Source organism: Chelon labrosus, assembly GCF_963514085.1.
Source record: "Chelon labrosus genome assembly, chromosome: 4".
NCBI lineage: Eukaryota > Metazoa > Chordata > Actinopteri > Mugiliformes > Mugilidae > Chelon > Chelon labrosus.
Genome location: NC_140340.1, coordinates 32,085,756 through 32,110,456, shown reverse-complemented (window position 1 = coordinate 32,110,456; position 24,701 = coordinate 32,085,756). Strand labels below are relative to the sequence as shown.

Below are 24,701 nucleotides of genomic sequence, written 5' to 3'. Positions count from 1 at the left end.
ACAGAGCCCTTACTCTGCATTGTGCTGATCTAACAAGAACATAGAGATATGAGATGAAATAATGGAGACGGAGAGTCGCACCGGAAGTATTACGGGGCTGCTGCTGTTGTGGTGTGTATTTGTGTGTGTATAACGTGACTGGTTTCAGTCTCTTGTGTCATCTCCTCCTCCTCCTCCTCCTCCTCCTTCCACAGGTCATGGAGCTCCAGAGGTCTCCCTGCAGCTCGCTCGACGCACCTCTCGCTCTCGGTGCCCTACCGCTCCTCCGCAGCAGGTAGCCGGGCAGGGCAGTAGGGGGGGGGGGTCAGGGGCAGGGCGGGTCAGGGGCATGCCGTCCGACGTGGAGTACGGCCCGGTGGGAGAGGGTCTGGGGATGCGGGACTTCTGGCTGTACGTCTGGCTGCGGCGAGTGGCGGCGATAGCGGCTCATATCACTGGACTGGGACTGACCCTCGTCATCTGCCTGCTGTCCAGACCCGGAACCAGTGAGTGACTGGATGCATGGGTGATCAGTGTACAATACGATGATGATCATGGTCATCAACTGTGTTGAAACACCCACAGAAGGACTCGTGTGGTGGTTTGAATATATGCTCAGTCAGTCAGCTATAATACATTTATTTATGAAAATTATAACCATGGTGTCATTATTTGGCGTGAAGATGTAGTAAGAACTTTTAATATTCATGTAGTTTCTGTCAGCTGCATTCTTCTGCTTTATTGTACTGTACTTTTCTTGACTAACTGGAGCAGTTATTTCCCCTATGGCTTCAACTGGAGGAGCAGACGTTGTCATTTCACTGCTGTATATTTGTATATAATCGTAAGAGCTGTGGTAATAGACATTCATTAATACACAGGATTAGATGTTACAATCCCTTGTGCCAAAATCCCAGGCAAAACACATTTAGAGGCCCTGTTCAGCTGAGAAATTAAGCCAAAGCTGATATGCTAATAATTTAGCTTTTTTAACTTTTGAACCTCTTAATCTGTTGAGCAAATGCTCAAGAATTAACTAAGTTAACTACCGCTCAGTTACACTATTTAGCATTTCTCAGCATTATAATTAGCATTTATTAAGCACTTATGATACCACTAACTCTCCATGGCAACGGGGACGCTGGCTGCTCAAGCCGCTCCGTCTGACCTGTTTTTGTTTGGATTTTTTATTTTTTACTATTTTATTCCCGATTATTTTTCTTAAATTCTTGTATATTCGTTACTTTAGCTGTACAGTTATAGATAGCCTTTTTTGTTTTGATTGTTTGTTTTGTTTTTCCACACTTTTGTTGCGTTTTGTGGGGTCTGTCTCCGGTTCGCGTTTTGGTCGTTTTGGTGATCAACTGTTTTATTTATTTTTTTTCTGCTGGTTGCCATCGGCGAGGCCTATTTCACTGCTGTTGGACTTGCTGTCTGCTTGTGTGGTGGGAGGTGTGTTGGACTCGAGCTTGCTGGTGTCTCTCCTTTTCCATCCTGACGCTGGGCCAAAATAACGTCAGTATCAGGTAGTTTTCGAGTCTAGCGGTTGCTGCTCGTACAACACCTGCTCGGAGACTCCCTGGAATTGGTCATCGCTGCTGCTACCTCAGCTGGCAAAGTGGACACAGGACAACCTGGGCTCAGCTTGTCCCTGCCATCGTGAAGTGCATCTGGGAAGTCTGAAACCACCCATCGCCCCTGCCGCAGAGTTGGAAGTCCTTGTAGCTAGCATCCTGGCTACGCGGCTAAAAACAACCTGCACTTCTTCCACGCTGTCGCCGGCACCACCACTATGTTGAGTTACACCCCCAACCAGCTGATGAATCTCAACAGTTTTTTCACTCCACCATGCACTGCAGTGATTAAGCAACTTGGACTTCTCCGCCGCCCACGCTACATCCATAGAAGTTCCCGTAGAAAGTTTGTCTGCTCACAGACAAGTCCTACCATCCCGGTCCATCCCGGTCCACGCATACGTCATCAGAGCGCTGTCTCCCACCGGATAAGTAGTTTGGGCGTCTCCATGGCAACACCTCTCAGTGAGCTAAATGGGAAACGCGGAGTGGATTTCAGTCTGCTACGGCCAGTGCAAAGACCTGTTGCATCATCAAGTAGCAAAATTGAACTCTTAAATGCACAGTCTATTACAAACAAATCCTGCCTTATTCATGACCATATCCTGGATAAACGTCTGGATTATATGTGCATTACAGAGACCTGGCACCCACCAAATACTTTTTCCTCTTTAAATGAGAGCTGTCCCCAGGGATATAGCTACCTCCAGAAAGCTCGCAGCACAGGACGCGGTGGCGGCCTGTCAGTTATCTATCGCAGCGATCTGGAGCTATCTCTGCAACCATTACCTGAACTGTCTTCATTTGAATGCCTTGCATTTAAATCTAAGTCCCCTTCCCCTGTGCTGTTCCTCCTCATTTACCGACCACCAAAACCAAACCCGTCATTTATCACTGAGATGTCAGATCTTTTCACAACTTTCTGCACATCCTCTGCCGATGTCATAATTTTAGGTGATCTGAACATCCACGTTGACACCCCCTCCTCCCCTTTTGCAGCTGAATTTCTTCAGATACTGGACTGTTTTAATTTAAAACAACTTGTTGATGTCCCCACGCACACCAGGGGACACACCTTGGACCTGGTCATTACAAATTCTGCCCCTCTCACCAACCTGCAGGTGTATGACCTAGGTGTGTCTGATCACAAGGCCATTTCTATGGATCTGCAATCCCCATCCAGCCTCTCCAAGCCTAAGCGGAATATCTGTTTCAGAAACCTAAAAAACATAAACCCAGAACTCTTGGCAGCAGACTTTCAACATCTTTCCACACACTTTTCATCAGCCGATGAAGCAGTGGACTACTACAACAGCCATCTGAGCAGCCTCCTGGACCTCCATGCCCCTGTTAAAACCAGAACAGTCACCTTCACCCGCTCAGCTCCCTGGTTCACAGATGGGCTTCGTAAGATGAAGGCAGCAGGGCGAGTCCTTGAGCGGCGCTTCAAAGCCTCTGGCCTCACTGTCCACAAACAAATGTACCGGGTGCAACAGCAAAAATATGCTCAGTCCCTCAAAGATGCAAGGTCACAGTTTTACTCCGATGCCATCAGAAACAGTCCAGGAAATTCCAAGCAGCTTTTTTCCACCGTAAATCACCTTCTCAAACCACAACCCCCTCCACTTACTGCCACTACAGAAGAGCAGTGCAATAAATTCATGGATTTTTTCACATCAAAAATTGCACATATTCGCTCTGCCCTTTTTGGTCCTCCCACCCAAACTGTTCCTACAGCGTATACTGTCTCACAACCCCTAATCTGCTTTCCTGTGGTTTCATCAGAAGAGGTGCAGAACATCATCAGGAAGATGAAATCCTCGACCTGTCCTCTGGACCCTCTCCCAACCTCCCTGGTGAAAACCCATATCACTGTCCTAACCCCCCTGATCACCGCTATTATAAATCATTCCCTCCAAACTGGTCACGTTCCCCCTGCCTTAAAAAATGCCATAATCAGACCATTACTCAAAAAACCCACTCTTGATCCGGACGTCCTATCCAACTATAGGCCCATTTCTAATCTCCCCTTCATATCGAAAGTACTTGAGAAAGCAGTTGCCACCCACCTTCTGGACCACCTCAAACATAATAACCTTTTTGAAAAATTCCAGTCCGGTTTCCGCTCCGCTCACAGCACAGAGACCGCCCTCGTCAGAGTCACAAACGACCTCCTCATGTCATCTGATGGTGGCTCTCCCTCCCTCCTCATCCTCCTGGATCTTTCTGCTGCTTTTGACACTGTCGACCATGGCATTCTTTTAAACCGGCTCCACCTCACCACTGGACTCAATGACACTGCTCTCAGTTGGTTCAAGTCATACCTCACAAACCGGACAGAATACATCTCCCTGGGTCACTCCAAATCACATCCACACACAGTCACCTGCGGTGTCCCCCAGGGATCAGTCCTTGGCCCCATCCTCTTCATCCTCTACCTCACCCCCCTTGGCCAAATCATCAGCCGTCACAAAATTTCATTCCACTGCTATGCTGATGACACGCAGCTTTATGTAAATGCCACAGCTGCAACCTCATCCTCACCTTCATCCCCATCAAAACTCACCTCCTGCCTGGAGGAGATAAAGTCATGGATGGAGCACAATTTCCTCCAACTAAACAGCTCCAAAACCGAAGCCATACTGATTGGCACCCCTCACCAGACCAAATCATCATCCATAACCAGCATCACCTTCTCTGGCGCCAACATCCCCCTTTCATCAACAGTCACTAATCTTGGTGTAAAAATGGACTCTCAACTCACGTTTGAAGCCCATATAAATCACCTCTGCAAGACCTCCTTCTACCACCTCCGTAACATTTCCAAACTCCGCCCCATTCTCTCCCTCTCAGATGCTGAAAAGCTGGTTCATGCTTTTGTCTCCTCCAGACTGGACTACTGTAACGCACTTCTCATCGGGATTCCTAGCAAGAGTCTGCAGAGGCTTCAGTACATCCAAAACTCTGCAGCTAGGATCCTGATGAGAGTGCGGAAACATGAGCACATTACCCCCATTCTCCACTCACTCCACTGGCTTCCCGTCTCCACCAGGATTGAGTACAAAGTTTCCCTCCTCACTCACCAATGCATCCATGGACACGCACCCCCCTATCTCAAAGAAATCATCAATCCACAAAACACAACACGCTCCCTCCGCTCCACTCAATCAAACCTCCTCCACATACCCAGAACCAGACGGAGGACCATGGGAGATAGGGCCTTCTGTGCTGCTGCCCCACGTCTGTGGAATGCCCTCCCTGACACCTTGAGGGCACCACAATCCACTGACTGTTTTAAAAAAGGTCTTAAGACATTTCTTTTTAGCAAAGCTTTTGGTCCCCTTTAGATGTTTTTTCTTTTTTAAAACCTTTTCTTCTTCTTTTTAACCTGTAGCACTTTGAGATATTTGATGTAAAGTGCTTTATAAATAAAATTTATTATATTATTATTAACAAACCTACAGTCATGTGATATGACGCTTAACCTACAATCTAAACGAATTAAGTAAATGCTGCTGGCTTGTATGGCCCGCTCAGCAGCTAACCATAGCTACCAAACAACATGAAGACATCAGGAACCTGGCCTAAACAACAGCAGTATGCAGCATGTCATTGGGGTTTTCAAGTGGGCACCTCCCTTCACCAATGTTTTCGTTAAGTTAGGCCCAGGACACCTCAAGAAGGCTTAACAGTGAATTCCAGCATCCTGGAGTCACCCCCCTCCACGCTGCCACTGCAAAAACCGTTTTCCTCACCATTAATATTAGACAACAACTAATATTTCAATAATTAGCCTAGTCCTTTTATGAATCACAACACAAACAAATCTACCGTGGTTCGCCCCGACGATGCGGACTAAACCACGAACCAATCGACCACATCTATAATGATTTGCAAGCACACTAACGTCACGCAGCCATAAATCACACAATATTTGGCTACGTTCGCAGATCAGTTTCCTTTGTCAGTCATCTGCCAATTAACTTGAGCATTTCTAAAGCAAGTAGTCGTGCCATCTGTGTGTCTAACTGGAAACGCGTCCTGGAGCGCTACTGATTTCAGGTCGTGACATGCTCACCTGTGTTTCTCTCTGTTCCAGGTCTGTTTTCTTGGCATCCAGTGTGCATGTCTGTTGCTGTAAGTAACTCTCCATATATGACGTTACTATGTTTCTCCACACGCACATATTAACGGAAAGCAAAAGGATTTGTTTGGCGACAAAGCAGTTGCCGTGTGGTATTATCAGTGAGGCATCTCTGGCATAAGTCTTCTCTTAGAGAGGCCTACTGAAGAGAAATGCAACTCTGAAACATAATTGTCTACTTTAGAGTCCATGATTAGAAGGTCTGGCCTGGTTTGTTGTCTTTCGCATTAGAGACTGAAGCTGAGGGTTGAGGTTCACTCTTTCTTCTTTGGTTTATCTTTAAGTGATTGTAGATTCTGCATGAACGCTTTAGTCAGATGTACATATCTATGACAGATGTATGTTTATCCTATTCTCTCTCTTTTTCTATCTCCACCCAGCCAGCCTCAGGCAGATGGGTGCCTCCATATGAGCTGGGTTCTGCTCAAGGTTTCTTCCTGTTAAAAGGGAGTTCATGTTCGCCTTCATGTTTGCTCTGGGGGTTTCAGACCCGATTTTTTTTAAAGCGTCTAGAGACAATTTGTGTTGTTATTGACGCTATATAAATAAAATTGAATTGAACTGAGGTGCATTTGAATACACCTAATAATTTTGCTTACTGACCCTACTCGGTGTCTGCATAGGCCAACAAAGTAGCCCCTGTCCTTCAAATTCAAAGCAGTTTAGCTCTATTCTAGGAAGTCTCTCCCGTTTTCAGGCTGTGTGGGAATTGTCACAGCTATCTGGAATATTGTGTCAAATGCAGCACTGATATTCATTCATTCATTCATCTTCTGTACCCACTTATTCCTGTGAAGGGTCACGGGGGGGCTGGAGCCTATCCCAGCTGTCATTGGTCTGGAGGCGGGGTCCACCCTGGACAGGTCTCCAGTCTATCGCAGGGCGGCTGTGGCTCAGTAGGTAGAGCGGGTTGTCCACGAACCAGAGGGTTAGCGGAATGTGCCACATGCCGAAGTGTCCTTGAAGCAAGACACTGAACCCCCAGTTGCTCCCAGTGCGTGGCACTGGTGTGTGAATGTGTGTGTGCTTGTGTGAGCGAATGGGTAGATGTGTCTATGACTGTAAAGCGCTTTGAGTACCAATAGGTAGAAAAGCGCTATATAAAAGCAAGGCCATTTACCATTTAACACAGAGAGACACTCACACCTACGGCCAATTTAGAATCACCAATGAACCTAACCAGCATGTCTTTGGACGGTGGGAGGAAGCTGGAGAACCTGGAGAGAACCCACGCAGACACAGGGAGAACATGCAAACTCTACACAGAAAGGAACCAGTCGGCCCACGGACTAGAACCCGGGACCTTCTCGCTGTGAGGCATCAGTGCTAGCCACCTCGCCACTGTGCCGCCCGCAGCACTACGCTAATATAGCGTAATTTAGGTTTTATTTACCCCAGTGTGATGCACTGGGACATGCCTGAAATATCATCAGAGATGGTATAATAGACTTGTTCCTACAGTCACTAGTTACTAAAACTTATATGTAGTATACTACATTAATTAATGTACTCTCCTAGAAGCACTCACCTCAGGCGCCTTCTCGTCTTTGCGTCTCTGTCTTTTTTCCACTTGAATAATAGATAGGATGGACTGGCAGAGGGAGTGCTGACACGGTCCAGCTAGCGGTGTTGCATCACTGCACCAGCTATTGTGTTACACACCGACAACATGTAGGCACTAAAACAACTTTCCAATCGATGTTTGTGCGTTCACGCATCATTGCAGAATGTCGTCCTTCATATCTGAACTGTTCTCCTGCCAGAGGCAACTCCCACCAGTGAGCTGTAGACCTTTGATTGATGCGTCAGGCTTTAACCACTGCTTTTGACGCATTGTTCTATTTGTTAAGCACCACACACACATTCTGAGGTCAGACTTATTTATCTATTATAAATTCATTCAGTTTTGCTTCGTTTGATCTCATAAAGTATTTCTGTTTAATAGCTGGACTGATATTCACAAACTTTAAAGGAATGATGGATCCTACAGTTCTGGCTGTTACTGGCTTATTGGTCTAATTGTGCTCTAAAATCATAAACGGACAAGTTGGAAGATAGAGAAATAGACATGGTTGTGTTTGAATTTTTGAAAGGGTTCGAAAATAAATGGACACAAAAGGTTTGTTGGGCAGGTTTGTCTCATTTATTTAGAAAGGACGCAAACAGTTCAGAGTTTTCAGCAACAAACCGTAGACTGTATATAAATATGGACGATGTCTCCTGCCACCCTTGTTCAATAGAATCTTTTTCCACCAGGACCTGTGCTGCTTTTTTGAGTAACCATTGACGGTATATTCCTATACTAGGAAATAACTCAACTGTTTGTGTGGATCAGTTGCTTCTGCGTTGCCAGAGGCGGCTTCTCTTTCAGCTGCACCAGCCATGCTGTTTGCCGTAAATCGCACATTGGCTGACAGCTGTTGTAAAACTTTTTTTTCTTGAAGGGGGGTGAACGTTGTTATTTCCCCCCAGATTGAGCCAAACTCACGTCTACGCTCGCAGTTGGAGAAATGATGCGTTCAGTTCACAGTTTACAAAAAATATGCACAGCACTGGTTCAGGAAGTTTCCTGATGTAAGAAGATAATAGAAGCTGTGTGTTTTCTCATATACAGTCTATCAGCCTCTATTTGCTTTGCTAATACGTAATGAAAACAGCTTGATTAGCCTGTCCTTATGTTCTTTCTCTGCAGTATTGCCTGTGCCTGACTGAAGGCGTCCTTCTCTTCTCAGCTGAGGGATCTCCCTTCTGCTTCAAGTCTCGGAAGGGTAAAGTCCGTCTGCACTGGTTCTGTCAGACCCTGGTGCTGATAGCTGCCGCCACCGGCCTGGGCTTCATGGTGGCCAGCAAAAACGTGTCAGAGCTCCCCCACCTGGTCACCTGGCACAGCCTGCTGGGCGCCTGCACCCTGGCCGCCACCGCGCTCCAAGCCGCTTGTGGCATCTGTGTGATCTTCCCCAAACTGCTGCGCGTCTCCTCCTCGTCCCCGCCGAGACTGAAGCTGTACCACGCCACCTGTGGCCTGGTGGTGTACCTGCTGGCCACGGTCACCGTGATGTCGGGCATGCTCTCAGACTGGTTCCAGGCCACCGTGAAGGGAGTGGCGTGGTGGGCATTCCTCCTGCTGCCCCTCTTCCCTGCCCTGGTGGTGATGAACCAGATCACTAATGCCTACCTGCCCCGCAAGAAGATGTCCAGTTAGGAAGCACTTACTTTATACTGAACTCGGAGAAGAATCAGATTAGACTAGAGCAGCCTGGGAAGATAAAACATTGAAGCCATGGCTTTCTGAAAGGAATTCCTGAAGGTGTTTTTTTTTGCTTGAAACGTCTAGAAAATCTGCTTTGGCAAAGGGGTGTAGTATGGGCAGATGAGTTTCTACTCTTGAACTGAAATGATCCGTACAGTCTCATCGTATGCAGGCTGCTTTCTGAAGGGTTATCTACTGCTGTTTGTGTGAGGACACAGCTTTAGAGAGGAAGGTGCTGTGAGTGATTACATACCAGCCAGCCTGTAAACTCTATTTATTTATTCAGTTATGGTATGTGAAGGGCGGTTACATTATTTTTGTTTGTTTTCCAAATCTTAACTTTGTGTTGAATTACGTGTCGATCACACCAACAGATCATCATAGAATCATCATCCACTGCTAATGTGAGATATTGACCGTCTCACATTAGCAGAAGCAAAGGACTCTGATTAACACAACAAGCACTACTCACCCACCTGGGTCGGATAACCAACAAAAAGAGAGACTGATTTCTAGGATATTATGCTGCTGCTCTTTATATTCCACTGGCACAAACCACTTTCCAGCTGCAGCTCAACAATAAGACCGTCACATCGGTAACAAATCAAATTTCCTTTATTGCGATGCAATGTGAGCTCTGTCTACCCTCTATGTTTATAATCTGACTTTGTTTTTGTGAAAAATTAATCTCTTTTTGTGTTGCTTTGTCACAGACGAGGCTTTCCTCTAGCACTGACGTCAGCGACCCACCAACCCCGTCATTAGTTAAAGAATTCAAAAACACTCTGAACGTTACCAATCAGTTGCACTACATCCTAATCAGACTGACTCTTTACCAGCCGTGGTATAATAACTCTAAACCGAGCCCAAACAAACCAGCATCAAATCAAATGACCTTGGTTCCTCTGATCTCATCTTTCTGGTCATTCCACAATTCACCAAACAGTTTAGGAACTTCTATCTACTGTCAACCGAACTAGCCAGACGGGTCGTTGCTGGACATGCAGAGGCTACAGACAGGCAGCATGTAGGTTGATACTTTGCTTTGTGGTTTTCCAGGGAAGCAGCTTCAGATTTGAAACTGCAACAATCAGGACGATGAATGTGGACTATTTTAAAATGCTGTTAGATAACTAAATGCTTAAAGACGTACTGCATATATCTGCACTGATCCTCCAGCTCCTTGCCTTAATGTCCTGTTGTATTCAATACATATTAAATCCATTATAAAAATCAGGGTGACCTTTGGACAGCCAACAGGGCTCCTGTATATCTACTGTGTGTGTGGTATAATAAAAGATGATTCAGCATATTTAGTTTCTTTAAAAGTACTCAACAATGCACTTGGTCGAAAATATCTGTTGTTTTACTAAAATCTGAACTTCCACTAATAGAAAACCTTCCTTTCTGCTTTCTTAGCAAGTTTGTACCTGGTTCCACTATAATTTGGATGAAAACTCTGAATGCAATGAGATTGTAGAAACTACTAAAACTGGGTTAAGAACTGTCCAACGCATTATTAAAAACTGGAAGGATAGTGGAGAACCATCGTCTTCCAAGAAGAAATGCGGTCGGAAAAAAAATCCTGATTGATGGAGATCGTTGATCTCTTAAACGTTTGGTGAAATCAAATGGAAGAAAACCAACAGTAGAACTCAGGGCTATGTTTAATAGTGAAAGTAAGAACATTTCCACATGTACAATGTGAAGGCTCTTAGACGGTACCGTAGGGTTGAGTGCTTCGGTGGTATGCAAATTCCATTTTAGTAGCCGTTACCAGCATAGACATAGACGTATATACATATATATTGTTTATTGTTTAACCGAGGTCTGACGTGTGCATCAGTGTAATCGGACTTTGGAACGCAAACTGTGTTCAAAGACAGGAGCCAATTAATATCGTCACTCGCCACCAAGTGGTCGGAGTGTGAATTGCAATCTGTCAAAATGACGGATGACCTTCAGATTTTTCCGTCAAAGTTTAAAAACTTTCATCTTCTGTAACCACTTAGTCCTGTTAAGGGTCGCGGGGTCTGCTGGAGCCTATCCCAGCTGTCATCGGGCGAGAGGCGGGGTCCACCCTGGACAGGTCTCCAGTCTATCTCAGGGCTAACACAGAGAGACACTCACACCTACGGCCAATTTAGAATCACCAATGAACCTAACCAGCATGTCTTTGGATGGTGGGAGGAAGCTGGAGAACCTGGAGAGAACCCACGCAGACACAGGGAGAACATGCAAACTCCACACAGAAAGGAACCAGTCGGCCCATGGATTAGAACCTCCCCACTGTGCTGGAGCCTATCCCAGCTGTCATTGGTCTAGATTTATAATCAATCTGATGCTATTTTAATTTATTTTCTTTCAAAAACAAGGACATCTCCAGGTGGCAGAACCCTTTGCACCGCAGCGTACATCAACCTGCTGCTTTGAATATTTCTGTGTTACCCTGCAGCCGAAATGTAAAATACCTTTCTTTCTTTTTGAGGATGAAATGTTGGGCGGCACAGTGGTGAGGTGGTTAGCACTGATGCCTCACAGCCAGAAGGTCCCGGGTTCTAATCCATTCGCCGAATGGTTCCTTTCTGTGTGTAGTTTGCATGTTCTCCCTGTGTCTGCGTGGGTTCTCTCCAGGTACTCCAGCTTCCTCCCACCATCCAAAAACATGTTGGTTAGGTTCATTGGAGCAAGCAGATACAGAAGATGAATGAATGAATAGTAAATGTTTTACAAAAAACTTTTTATTTTTAACAGTGAAACTACATAAGTGACCCATTTTTTTCAACAGGAGCCAGTGGTCCCATTGAGCATCCACAGACAGGGCAGGGAAATTCATAAAGTACTGAAAGATAAATAGTCTTTTCATGGTGTCAGTGGACACTAAAATAATACAAACCTTATTCAACAATCTTTCACAGTATGTGGAAGTCAATAAAAAGTTAAGACAACTTTAAAGCTACACACCATATTCCTAAAGTGTACGTTACATCTCTACGTGGTCCAGAAAGTTCAGTAAAGGAAGGAGGGAGGAGGAAGCTTACTCAAGGTCATATGCTTCTGCTTTTGGGTTGCGAGTGCACTTCAGGGTTTCCGGCGCAAACTAGACACACTGTTCTGTGTCCAGAGTGATTCTCCATGCATCAGAGATCGTACTAAGAGTCAGACGGTGGGGGTTTATCCTCGCAGATGAAGGTGACTGAGCTGTTCAGAAGGTCGTACATGTTCACCTCAACCACGTCTGCTGGCGATCTACCTTCTGTCTCACCTGCAAGAGCTACAAACACCTGCTGGCCATCTCCCAGCTGCTTTTGCTCCTCAGGCAGGATGGCTGACTCTGTCCCTTGCTCTCTTTCCTCTACTGGATTTGCTGAAATCTCCTGATTGGACAGAAAAGTTCTATATTAAATGTAGAAATTTAAAAGGTAAAACTGCTCAAAAAAAAAATCATACAGTATGTACTTGGACTTACTTATAGATGCATTTATTTTATAGGACTTATTAAGTATGTGTGTATTTTAGAAAACACAGTCTTTCTTTTGTCTCTGTGAGAGAACTGAATGCTATAGAACTGTGAAATGTACGTAATGTCACATTATATCACTCAAAAGTGTCTTCACTGTCTTATTTTATAATTTTAAGGCTGGCCATGCAAACTATTATTAAACTATAGTTTTTGTGACAAGAAAAAACACACAAAAAAAATATTATATTTCCCATCTGACAGTTGTGATACCCTAGTGCTATTCCCCGCTGACTCCAGAGTTACCTGTTATCATACTAACCTCTGACCTGGATGATGTCACCTCTGAGCGACGGTCGGCTTGTTTACCTGTAATGTGCTACTGCTAGTTTTTTGGAACATGGCTGAATATTTTTCCGATTCTGAGGTTGTGGACGACGACTTTGTTTATGATGGACGTCCTTACCGTTTTGAGCCAGAGTATACGGATGAGGAACTCGTTGAGGCAGAGAGAGGAACAGCTGGCCAAAGAACAACAAACCGCTGCACGTCCGTGAATAGTTAACAGGTAACTCTGGACTCAATGGGGAATAGCACTAGCGTATCATAACAAAATATTGGTGAAATGAACAAGTTACACGGCAGATAATGTGTTATTTAGAGGCTGCGTTTCGGTGCCCCATTCACTCCCACTATATGGATATACACAGACCTAAATATTGTCCGAATGACTCCAAATGACACCAAAGTTATATGGGTGAGTATATTTTATGCCAGAAATAAGGTCCAGGTTGTACAAAAACAGTAGTTTTTAAGATGAACATTAGTATTCAAGTATCTAGCAGCAAAAGGCTGCACTTGCTTTGTTTGAAGTCATCATCCTTACTGTGTACGAAGTGGAGGCCTGCTCCTGCTCTGTCTCCATGTGGCAGGCGAGCAGGTGCTCCTGTAGTTCCAGCTGGGAGGTGCAGACCAGGGAGCACATGGGGCAGCTGAATGGCTCGTTGCACTGGCTGATATGTTGGCTGCTGATGTGCTCCTGCATCTCCTCATCACCACCTAGAACAGAAGGGCAGTAAAGGCAACGTGCTGGAAACGAGTCTGGCGGACGGTACACAGATAGATACATAGACAGATTAAGCATCTGCCTCCAGAGGTTAGTAAGTAGAGAGGAGCATATCTGCCATGTTGTATGAACAGATGTCTTGTGTAATAGAATGGAGGGGTCATCAACACAGCGAGTCAGTGTGTCCGCCCATGCAGATGTGTGAACAGACTAATCCGATTCGTCTGCGGTCTGAATAAACCCCTTTTAAGTCTTTAGCTTTTTCAGAATCAGAACCACTTCAGCTCAAAATATCAAAGTCTGCGTCATCCTCACCTTGGTGCTCAGCAGCTTGGTGTTTCGCCAGACTGGCAGCACTGGGAAAGAATTTAAAGCAGATGTCACACTGGACCAGGGTCTTGAGCTGCCGGGTGTGGCTAGCAAACACGTCAGGATGGTTGGTCCGGTTATGGTACCATAACCCTGAAAGTTGCTATTGCAACAGAAAGACACATTTATACATATGAAACACACGACACACTATTTGAGGACTGACGGATTAGAACATACACTGACTGGCCAAAAAAAAAATGGATTTAACTAAACAAACAGGTAGGAGCCTCCTATTGGATAATTACTGCATGGGTGATTATCTTTCAGCTGACAACAAGTTATTTAACCCCAACTGATGCAATGAGTAGCTTCTCATTTCTTCAACAACCATGTCTAAAGACACATCCTGTGGTCGTGGAGAAGATGTTAGTCTGTTTGAGAAGGGTCAAATCATTGGCATGCATCAAGCAGAGAAAACATCTAAGGAGATTGAAGAAACTACTAAAACTGGGTTAGGATAGTGAGGAACAATCGTCTTTGAGGAAGAAATGTGGTCGGAACATAATCCTGATTGATCGTGATCGGCGATCAGTTAAACGTTTGGTGAAATCAAATTGAAGAAAAATAACAGTAGAACTCAGGGCTATGTTTAATAGTGAAAGTAAGAACATTTCCACACGTACAATGTGAAGGGAACTCAAGGGATTGGGACTGAACAGCTGTGTAGCCTTAAGAAAACCACTAATCAGTGAGGCTAACTGGAAAAAAAAGGCTTCAATTTGCTAGGGAGCATAAAGATTGGACTCTGGAGCAATGGAAGAAGGTCATGTGGTCTGATGAGTCCAGATTTACCCTGTTCCAGAGTGATGGGGGCATCAGGGTAAGAAGAGAGGCAGATGAAGTGATGCACCCATCATGCCTAGTGTCTACTGTACAAGCCTGTGGGGGCAGTGCTATGATCTGGGGTTGCTGCAGTTGCTCAGGTCTAGGTTCAGCAACATTATGTGCCCAAAGAATGAGGTCAGCTGACTACCTGAATATACTGAATGACCAGGTTATTCCATCAATGGATCATATTCCAAGATGACAATGTCAGGATTCATGGGGCTCAGATTGTGAAAGAGTGGTTCAGGGAGCATGAGACATCATTTCCACACATGGATTGACCACCACAGAGTCCAGACCTTAACCCCATTGAGAATCTTTGGGATGTGCTGGAGAAGGCTTTGTGCAGTGGTCAGACTCTCCCATCATCAATACAAGATCTTGGTGAAACATGAATGCAACACTGGATGGAAATAAATCTGGAGACGCTGGAGAAGATTATCGAAACAATGATACAGAGAATGTGCTGTAATTAAAGATAAAGGTGGTCCAACCAAATATTTGAGTGGGCGACTTTTCTTTTGGCCAGGCAGTATATTTGATTTACTAATTTATATAATGTCACTCAGTGCCACCTGAGCTTAGAATAAAACATGCCAGGAAGTGTTTTCTCTTCTCTCATTTCAGTTGTTTTCTAAAATGCTTTTATTTTATTTTTTTAATCGTAGCTTTTACCTGGTATGATTTGTTGCAAAGGTCACAGCTGAAGGGCTTTGTTCCAGTGTGTGTGCTCTTGTGTTTGTCCAGCAGGGCGGCGCTGGTAAACACCTTGTCGCAGGTGGGACACTTGTGGAACTCCTTTGGGTGCAACTCCTGGATGTGCTGCCGATGCTCTTCCAACGAGGAGAAGCTGAGGCAACACTTCTGACAGTCGTGCGGCTCTGACATGTCTGACACAGACAGCGGAAAACACGCACAAGGAAAAAGTCACTGAAGCCACTGGAACGACTTGTTTCATCATTAAAATGAGATCTGATTGAAATCTAACTCTTCATAATACAGAATGTGAACATATGAAGACAGAGTGATTTCCATCCATGGGTGTTCTTACTGTGAAAGGTGTGCAGGTGGACAGTGAGACCGCTGGCCTGGCTGTAGCCTTTGCCACATTCCCGACACACGTAAGGCCGATCACCGGTGTGTGTTCGCACGTGGCGTGTCAGCTCTATGGACTGAGCGAAGACCGCCTTACAATACTGACAAACATACATTTTCCCTAAAATAAATAAATAAAAGACACATAAAACAAAAATATAATAAAGGTCACAAATATATAGGTTTTGTTTTGTGTGGTGAAGTGTTGTAGCAGTTTGTAGACCTTTGGACTGAGGATGTTTTGGGGAAGTGAGGACATTTTTCAACACCTCTCAGGTGACGCACCACATGCCAACCTGCTTCAAGACCTCCATTATCATTCCTGTCCCCAGAAAACCAAGGGACCTAATGACTACAGACCTGTTGCCCTGGTCTTTGTGGTTATGAAGTCATTAGCGCACCTTGTTCTGTCTCACATCAACAGTTCGCTTACAGAGCATGTGTAGAAATACAGCCCTCCACTCCATCCTTCAGCACCAAGACTTCACAGGAACCTACACTACGATCCTGTCTGCTCAGCCTTCAACGCCAACATTCCAGCTTTGCTGCAAGACAAGCTCTCCCAGCTGCAGGTGTGATCAGATTTCCTGTTGGACAGGTGGCAGCGCGTGAGGCTAGGGAAACACTGACTGACTGATTTCTGATGGGGATGAGTCCACGTACAGGTGTAAGATTGAGCAAGTTGAATGGATGCCATCTGCCGTCTCTCGAGGAGTTGGCCATCTCTCTGGCAGGAGGCTGCAGCCCACAAACCGCACATCACAACAGTTTTTTCCAGTGAATGTAAGCATGAATGGACCTAGACTCATGAACAAGCACCTCCCTCCCTCCTTCCCTCTCCTACCGGCCAAGGCCGGTGCTGCTCAGGGGCCGGAATGCAGATTAGATTATGATTGTTTGGGTTAGGGCGAGTAGTCGCGTTTCAATAGACACGACTTACTCTGTTTGTCCATTCTGGTCTTCAAATCGATTCATTCGCCTTTGCAAAGCCGACAAGCTTCTCCAAGATGTTTTCCATGTTGCGGTTTATAACCACAGTCTGAGCGCTAACAGCTCTCTCACAAAAGTAATATTATGTCAATGGAAACATGTGTTGTGTGTGTGTGTCTTACCCTCAGAGTGTTTCTTCTTGGTGTGGTATGCGAGTGCAGCAGCCACACTAAAGGTCATGTCACAGTGTTTGCAGTGGTACGGTTTTTCTCCAGTGTGCAGCCGCATGTGATTCTTCAGAGATGAGTTGGCGCCAAACTTCGCGCCACATTCCTCACAAGCAAAAGGCTTCTCCTCAAAGTGCTCAGTCCGTTTGTGATAGATCATACCTGAAATATGACTTTAAGTTTAGTCTCTCACAAAAGTAATATTTGCAAGTTTCAGATTTAAGTTAATAAATAACAGACATCTATTTATAACAGGGAATATGTAAATATATGTAAAAACTTTTTTTGTATTGATGTGGTGGGACTAAGTTCAGTTACTGTCAGATAATTTGCCAATACATGGACATGAACATTATTAGGCAGGACCCAAGGTTTCCCAGCAGAATGCTGCCCAAAGCATCACACTCTCCCCATAGTGCATCCTGGTGCAATCTGTTCCCCAGGTAACCCAGCCATCCACGTGATGAAAAAGGAAAAGTGATTCATCAGACTGGGCCACCTTCTTCCATTGCTTTGTGTTCCAGTTCTGATGCTCACGTCATTGTTGGTGCTTTCAATGGTGGACAGGGTTCAGCATGCTCACTCTGACTAGTCTCCATATGCAACAAACTGTGACGCACCGTGTAATCTGACACCTTTCTGTCAGAAACAGCATCATCAATTCAATTTCATCAATTTGAGCTACAGTAGCTTTGTCTGTTGGACTGGACCACATGCATCCGTGGGCCTTGGTCGCCCATGACCCTGTCGCCGTTTCACCCCTGTTCTTTCCTTGGACCACATTTGATAGATACTAACCACTGCAGACTGAGAACGCCACACAAGAGCAGCAGTTTTGGAGATGCTTTGACCCAGTCGGACGATATTTAGATCCACGTATATCCATATAGTGGGAGTGAATGGGGCAGCGGGACGCAGCCTCTAAATAACGCATTATCTGCCGCGGAACTTTCACCAATATTTTGTTATGACACACTAGTGCTATTCCCCGTTGAGTCCAGAGTTACCTGTTATCTATTCACGGACGTGCAGCGGTTTGTTGTTCTTTGGCCAGCTGTTCCTCTCTCTGCCTCCACATCCTCCTTTCAATGAGCTCCTCATCCGTATATTCTGGCTCAAAATGGTAAGGACGTCCATCATAAACAAAGTCGTCGTCCACAACCTCAGAATCGAAAAATATTCAGCCGTGTTCCAAAAAAACTAGCAGTAGCAAATTACAGGTAAACGAGTCGACTGTCGCGGGTGCACGTGGCGCTCAGAGATGACATCATCCAGGTTAGTAGATCAATCTACAGACCCCGGATGATGATAACAGGTAACTCCGGACTCAAGGGGGAATAGCACTAGCGTATCATAACACAATATTGGTGAAATGAACGAGTTTCGTGGCAGATAATGCGTTATTTAGAGGCTGTGTTTCGGTGCCCCATTCACTCCCACTATATGGATATACGTGGATCTAAAAATCGTCCGAACGACTCCAAATGACACCAAATTTATATGGGTGAGTAAACGATGGTATTTTCTGCCAGAAAATTGTTGCTGAAATCAAATTCAAAATTAACAAATTAAAGTTCTTCCTTTGTTTGTCTTTGTTTTCCTTTCCGCTTACATGACACCATCATGATGGGAGGTTTCACATGTAACCATCAGCTGATTCCTACCTGATGGATGAGCAAAAGTGCGTCCACAGAGGTCACAGGCCACCTTCTTCTTGACCCGTGGGGTGCTGCGGTGAGCTTCAGCCAGGTGACGCTGCAGCACTCTCGGATTGCCCAGTTTCTCATGGCACTGTGGGCACTGTTGCTCACAGTCCTGGGACATGGAGCAGCGCTTTGTGTGGGCCAGCATTCGGCACTTGTAATCAAAACTCTTTTTACACCAGTGACAGGAGTAGGGCTTTGCGTGGGAGCAAGGAGAAGAGGAGGGAGGAGGAGACGATGAGTTTGTTGTGGCATTTGCGTCTTTCTCGTCGTCTTCAGTCTCCTCCTTACTGTTTTCATCTTCTGCCTCTACCTCCTGTGTTTCTTCACTTCTGGGGCTTTTCTGTTGTTCTGAGTCAGCTGTAATAGAGAAAGCAACGCTTAAAAAGGAGAAATGTTAGCATATCTACTCACACAGTCACTAAGCGCTCAGATTTACCTCCAGTTTTGTTTCCATTGGGAAGCTGTACATTCCTCTGTAACTGCTCCAGCAGAGAGAGCAGCGGCGTGGGGAAGGAGGACGAAGAATTCTGCTGGGCGGTCTGGAGAAGCTTGAGAAGTGCAACGTCACTGATCAGTCCTTGCTTCACTCCACTCCTCAGCTTTTCCAACACTGAGCTGGGATCTTCCTCCTCACAGCACTGACTCACAACCTGGCCAGAGCAGAGATGTACAGCGGATTCTCACAGCGCATATTTCATCAGTATAACCTCTGCCTAATAAAAATAACGTTTTCATTCACTGAATACTCCTAATTGTTTCTACTTCTCTGTTGTTTCTTCACTCAGGATTAAGTTATTGAGAATGAAACACTATAGTCCCTTGAAAGGTTTTCATCTTAGGCTTCCAGTAGTTAAAATGTCATAACACTGCCTCTTTTTATTACGCTTTTAATTTGAAATATCCGAAGGAGGTGTATGTACAAATTTCATATGTGAGCCGTTTAATTCCAAAGTGACTCGAGCTTTGTTTCACATGCTAATTATGCAGCTGACATGGCCTGGGCTGAGCTGTAGATACATATGTGTTAGTCACATCTAGTGCCACGTTCTTATTTTCATGCACTTTCTCCTCCCAAGAATTGGCATATATACAGGAGACAATTAAAAAGTGATTCTCAATTAGAATGAAAAGCAAATGTGCAGACCACGGCGGAAAGGCAAACAGTAGGCAAGTGCAATTGAATGCATAAAAAGCTGCTAGAAAATCATCAATTGTAAAGCCAGGTAGAAGATATACAACGTACCTGTCTCTCCTTTTCATCCAGGCTGCTCTGTGCTGCTTGACTCAGCAGATCCAGGACAGATGACATGTTAGTGGGCTCAACAAGTTTAGAGGAATGTAGCATTAGATCTGTGGCAGGCCCGTTGGATATTGTGCTTGCCGATGTGCTGTTTTCTTCCACTGCACTCTGTGAAGATTTTGCTTCTTCAGGCTCTGTGTACACAAATGGAGTCCAGCTGTCAAGTCAAGTTTGTTGTCTGGGATTGCATTAGGTTGTAAGTGTTCAATCAGATTAGTTATTCTTTCAAGACACATTCTCACACACAAAACAAGCTTTTAACATGGTAACCCACTGAAACGGACCTGAGGCATCCACACAGGGTCGTTTACATGTTGGTTCCGCTGTGTCGTCTCTGTCACTCTGACAGTGTTCCCTCTTCTTCACCTCAGCCGTCATCTCCACTTTGTCCGAAGTCAGGACGTCGCTGCAGGGCAATGCTGAACCTTCAGGGCTCCCGCTCTGGGTTTTGTCGGACACAGGGGAGCTTGGGGTTTGCGCAGAATTGGCTGGAGCCGAGGGTTGCTGGTTCACCAGGCTGGTGAGGATGTGTTTAAAGCCGACAGCCACATCGAACATCTGCAGGCTGTCTGCAGCAGCAACAATGCGACCGACGTTATGCTTGCCCAGGGGCAGCTTGCCAGTGTAGACCATGTCCAGGAGACAGTCAAACTCCTGTGAGGAAACCACAGCTGTGTCGATGGAGATGGTGTCAGAGCCCTCAAGGAGAGACCTGAAAGAGATGAGATGACTCGTGTTTTTACTGTTCTCTTATTAATATTTATACGTATGTGATGTTGGCAAGGAAAAACTTCCTTATAACAGGAAGAAAACCCAGCTCATATAAGGGGGGACACATCTGATTGAGGCTGGATGAGTAGAGACAGAACAATAGAGAGAAGAAAAGTAAGGGAGGAAAAAAGGAAGCAGTTAAATTCATACCTAACTGGATAAAGCACACATGACGCATCTAAACATGAGACAAACAAATCATTGCATGGACAGAGAACATTTCTGAAACTCATTGACGGTGAACCCAGCTCATCATGGTATCTATAAATGCAAATTAAGACCGTACAATGCAAAGATAACAACATGGCTTCTATGCAAGAGCCATAATCACACTAAACAACTTGAACATTAACGCAAAATAATGTGAATTGTGCAATAACTCATACAATAATTGTCACAATGTGCAATACATCCGTGCAATAATTTCAAATGTTTCATACAATCTCAATTTCATGACGTAGTAACGTGACTTCTTATTATGTGTCAATGGTGTTGTTATGTCATGTTAATGTCTATAGGTTTGTACATATTTTTTACTTTTTTATTTTTTTATTGCAATACTTCTACGGCACCTAAGGGGGAACTCGGGTCACCTAAATTTAGTTGTACCTGTACATTGTCAATAAAGACATTCTATTCTATTCTATTCTATTCTATTCTTTTGGTCTGACCAAACAAAAATGTGAAAAGAGGAGATGCCATTAGTTTAAATGACATGTCGAGACAATATTTGTTAAACAATTTATACAGAAGTCCCGGTAACCTGCAGGGTAAGGGTTGGACAGTCCTCCATGATGTCTAAAAACAGTTATGTGGGCTGTCTTTATAATGTGTGTAATATTAAACTTTTATATCCTAGTTTTAAGAAAGATTGTAATGCAAACTACTGTATTACTAGTTTTGCGCTGTGTTTTTTAACCAGACTGTAAATAAAGATGGACGACAGAACTGCTCCTCAAAGGTGAAGCCAAAGCAAGTAGAGCTCCCCCTGGTGGCTGGCTGCAGTATGGGTCATAAGATCCACCCCCCAAACTCACCAGATGGCATCGCCCGCATCTTTGGAAACTGGCTTCAGTTTGGCCGGAGGAAGGAAGTGGGAACGTGTAGTCCATATTTATATACAGTCTATGTTTTTAACTAACAAGACCAAGCATTCCAACGCATACAACAAACATAGCATAGATCCCATTAAGGCAAATGTTCAAATGCACTGACAGGACTGTGTCACTGCTTATTATTCACTTCTTTATGAAGAAATAAAAACTTACATCTTACCCTCAAACATTTTAAAATGACACGAGACCTTACAAAATATCTGGAAATCCACTTATCTTTTTCAGCAGCATTGAGACTGAGGTCCAGGAATATGTTTATGTCAAAGTACTTTTTTTTACAGGGTAAAGAATGAACTTTCATACTTGATTTGTCTCTAATGGGTTGCTTGGATCTAAGGGAAATGACTTGCTGGATATGAATTTCAATCCAATTTCAACATTTTACACGAATTAATCAACAGCTGACCAGTCTTTTTCCAATCCCACACTCACAGCACTACCTGAAAAGCATGCTGGAGGCAGCCAGCACCAGTTTATGTGCACGGTGACAGCCGTCCCCCACCAGGATGGTGCAGTCGCAGAAGTGGCCCTCCTTTCTCAGGGCCCACAGCTGCTGCATCAGCTGGCTGCTGTAGTTGGGTAGCTCCATCATCCTGTCTAGTGGTTTGGAGGAACAACGTTCTTCTTCCCCCACTGTTCAGGACAGAACATCACGTCAGACTCACTAGAGAAATGGTCAGGGTATTTTGTGTTTGTGCTAAAAGTTGCCAAAATACTGAGCCACTCATTGTTTGGATCGTTGACAAGGGGAAGTAGGCTACTGGATTATCTGCCAGCCTCCATATCCTATTGCATATTTTGGGAAGTGCTTAACTGGAAGCTTACTTTTGTGCTTTGTGCTCTGGAAGTATGCTGAATTTGTAAACAAACAGGTTCACTTACACTGTAGGTGAATAATTGTGTGAATAAAAGTGGTATTTGGCATAAGAAAATGTGCCATATACTGCCATGTACAACATAAGTGCTCCACATTTTCCTTAACAGCACAGGTTCTGTTTTCCAGGTCAAAGTTACTCATGTTGACAGGGTTTGCACTAATATTTATGGCCATGCTAACCAGCTCGAGCACTACAGTATCCATCACTAGCTTTAGCTAAGATTGCTAATGCAGTGAAACACATTAGCACAGTTACATCTCTAGGGTAAAGAAACGCTTCCGGCTACCCGACTAGCAGCTTCCAGTCAGTCATAGTCGTTACCTTGAAAATTCAAACGATCCGTTTCTTTATTTAAACGTTTCTGCTGAACAACGCTGGCGTGCGCAATAAAGGTTAGCCGTTTTGAAAATGGCGTCAGGCGGTACGGCAAGTGAAAGGGACCAGTTCCGGCTGGAGAAAGTACGCTTTTAGTTTTATTCTTAAGAGTTGGGGTTTCAAGCTGCAATAAATAAGCTCCCAGTGGAATTGTTATGAGAATTAAATGATACTCTGGTTAATTTTAATCTTTTGATTCAACAGTGACAGCTAAGGCTAAGAGACCAGTAGGGCTGCCAACTCCCTGAAAAATAAATAACGGACACCTAACTGACAGGGCCAGCCGACCCGACTGCCCTCACCCTTCCCGGCGTGATGCTTTTTTTTTTTAAATTTTATTCTTTTTTAACTATTTGACTCGAACCTGAATTGAATTAGATGCATATTTTTGAGTGATATAAAAAATATGGAAAACAAAATATTATTCAGCAATTTATTTTTAATACAAAATTAACAGAATAAAATAAATATCTTTCTTAAACAGTAACCTGCTCTGTTTAACTTAAAACTGTATAAATTAATATAAAACAATAGAAAGCAGAACATTCCTCTTGTATAATAAAAAGTGCAATAAGAAAAGTGCAAACAGAAACTGTGAGGAAAAGTTTGTTGTCTTCCGGTATCTTCTTCGCAAGCGACGGTACCTCGACCAATGAGATGAGCGGGATTCCCGCTACGCTGTCAGCTCATTGGTCACAGAGCAGGAGACGGCCCGGGAATAAGTTTACCGTAAATCTTCACATAAAGCGCCCTGTTATTCATTCATTCCATTGACATTTTACACACTATTTTTGATTCTCACGGTAATACGGGACAGCATAATGGACTTAATGTTATGAGCAGGTTATGCGTGAAGGACATCTACCTGGCTGTGCTGGTGGTGTGAAAGTGTTTGCCCTCCCTTCCTGATTTCTTATTTATTTTAATTTTTTTGCATGTTTGTCACACCTAAATGTTTCAGATCGTCAAAAAAAATTTAAATATATGACAACACGAGTAAACACAAAATGCAGTTTTTAAATGAAGGTTTTTATTATGAAGGGGGGAATCCAACCCTACATGGCTCTGTGACAAGTGTCCCCCCCCCCCACTGGTTTGTCACACCTGAGTTCAGTTTCTCTAGCCACACCCAGGCCTGAATACTGACACACCTGTTCTCAGTCAAAAAATCAATTCCATAGGACCTGGATGACAAAGTGACGTTAGACCAAAAGATCCTCAAAAACTAGACATCACGCAGAGATCCAAAGAAATTTAGGAAGAAATTAGAAAGAAAGTAATTGAGATCTATCAGTCTGGAAAAAGGTTATAAAGCCATTTCTAAAGCTTTGGGACTCCAGCGAACCACAGTGAGAGCCGTTACCCACAAATGGAACAGCGGTGAACCTTCCCAGGAGTGACCATTCGACGAAAATTACCCCAAGAGCACAGCGAAGACTCATTCAAGAGGTCGCCCCACAACAGCATCCAAAGAACTGCAGGCCTCACTTAAGGTCTCATTTAAGGTCAGTGTTCATGACTCGACCGTAAGAAAGAAACTGGTGCAAAAATGGCCCAAATATGGTTCCAAGACAAAAACCACAGCTGAGCACAAAGAACATGACGGCTCGTCTCAGTTTTTCGAGAAAACATCT

At 44.4% G+C, this 24,701-nt stretch overlaps 2 protein-coding genes across 2 annotated transcripts; one reads left to right on the top strand and one right to left on the bottom strand.

The window, feature by feature from the left end:
- Positions 1-328: 328 nt before the first annotated feature.
- cyb561d1 (cytochrome b561 family, member D1) lies at positions 329-10,483 on the top strand (the record flags this gene model as incomplete). The annotated part of the gene is made up of 3 exons (XM_084542862.1): positions 329-485; positions 5,653-5,690; positions 8,390-10,483. 3 exons carry the CDS (start codon positions 329-331, stop codon positions 8,897-8,899), a joined length of 705 nt encoding a protein of 234 aa, XP_084398988.1. The 3' UTR covers positions 8,900-10,483.
- An 18-nt stretch (positions 10,484-10,501) lies between these two features.
- Positions 10,502-23,106, bottom strand: zbtb40 (zinc finger and BTB domain containing 40). The gene is made up of 12 exons (XM_084542861.1): positions 23,014-23,106; positions 22,255-22,447; positions 20,213-20,640; positions 19,872-20,062; positions 19,065-19,278; positions 18,587-18,985; positions 16,878-17,084; positions 15,722-15,886; positions 15,346-15,560; positions 13,789-13,945; positions 13,294-13,466; positions 10,502-12,324 (listed from the first exon to the last, which is right to left on the bottom strand). Exons 2-12 carry the CDS (start codon positions 22,404-22,406, stop codon positions 12,100-12,102), a joined length of 2,526 nt encoding a protein of 841 aa, XP_084398987.1. The 5' UTR covers positions 22,407-22,447; positions 23,014-23,106; the 3' UTR covers positions 10,502-12,099.
- Positions 23,107-24,701: the final 1,595 nt, after the last annotated feature.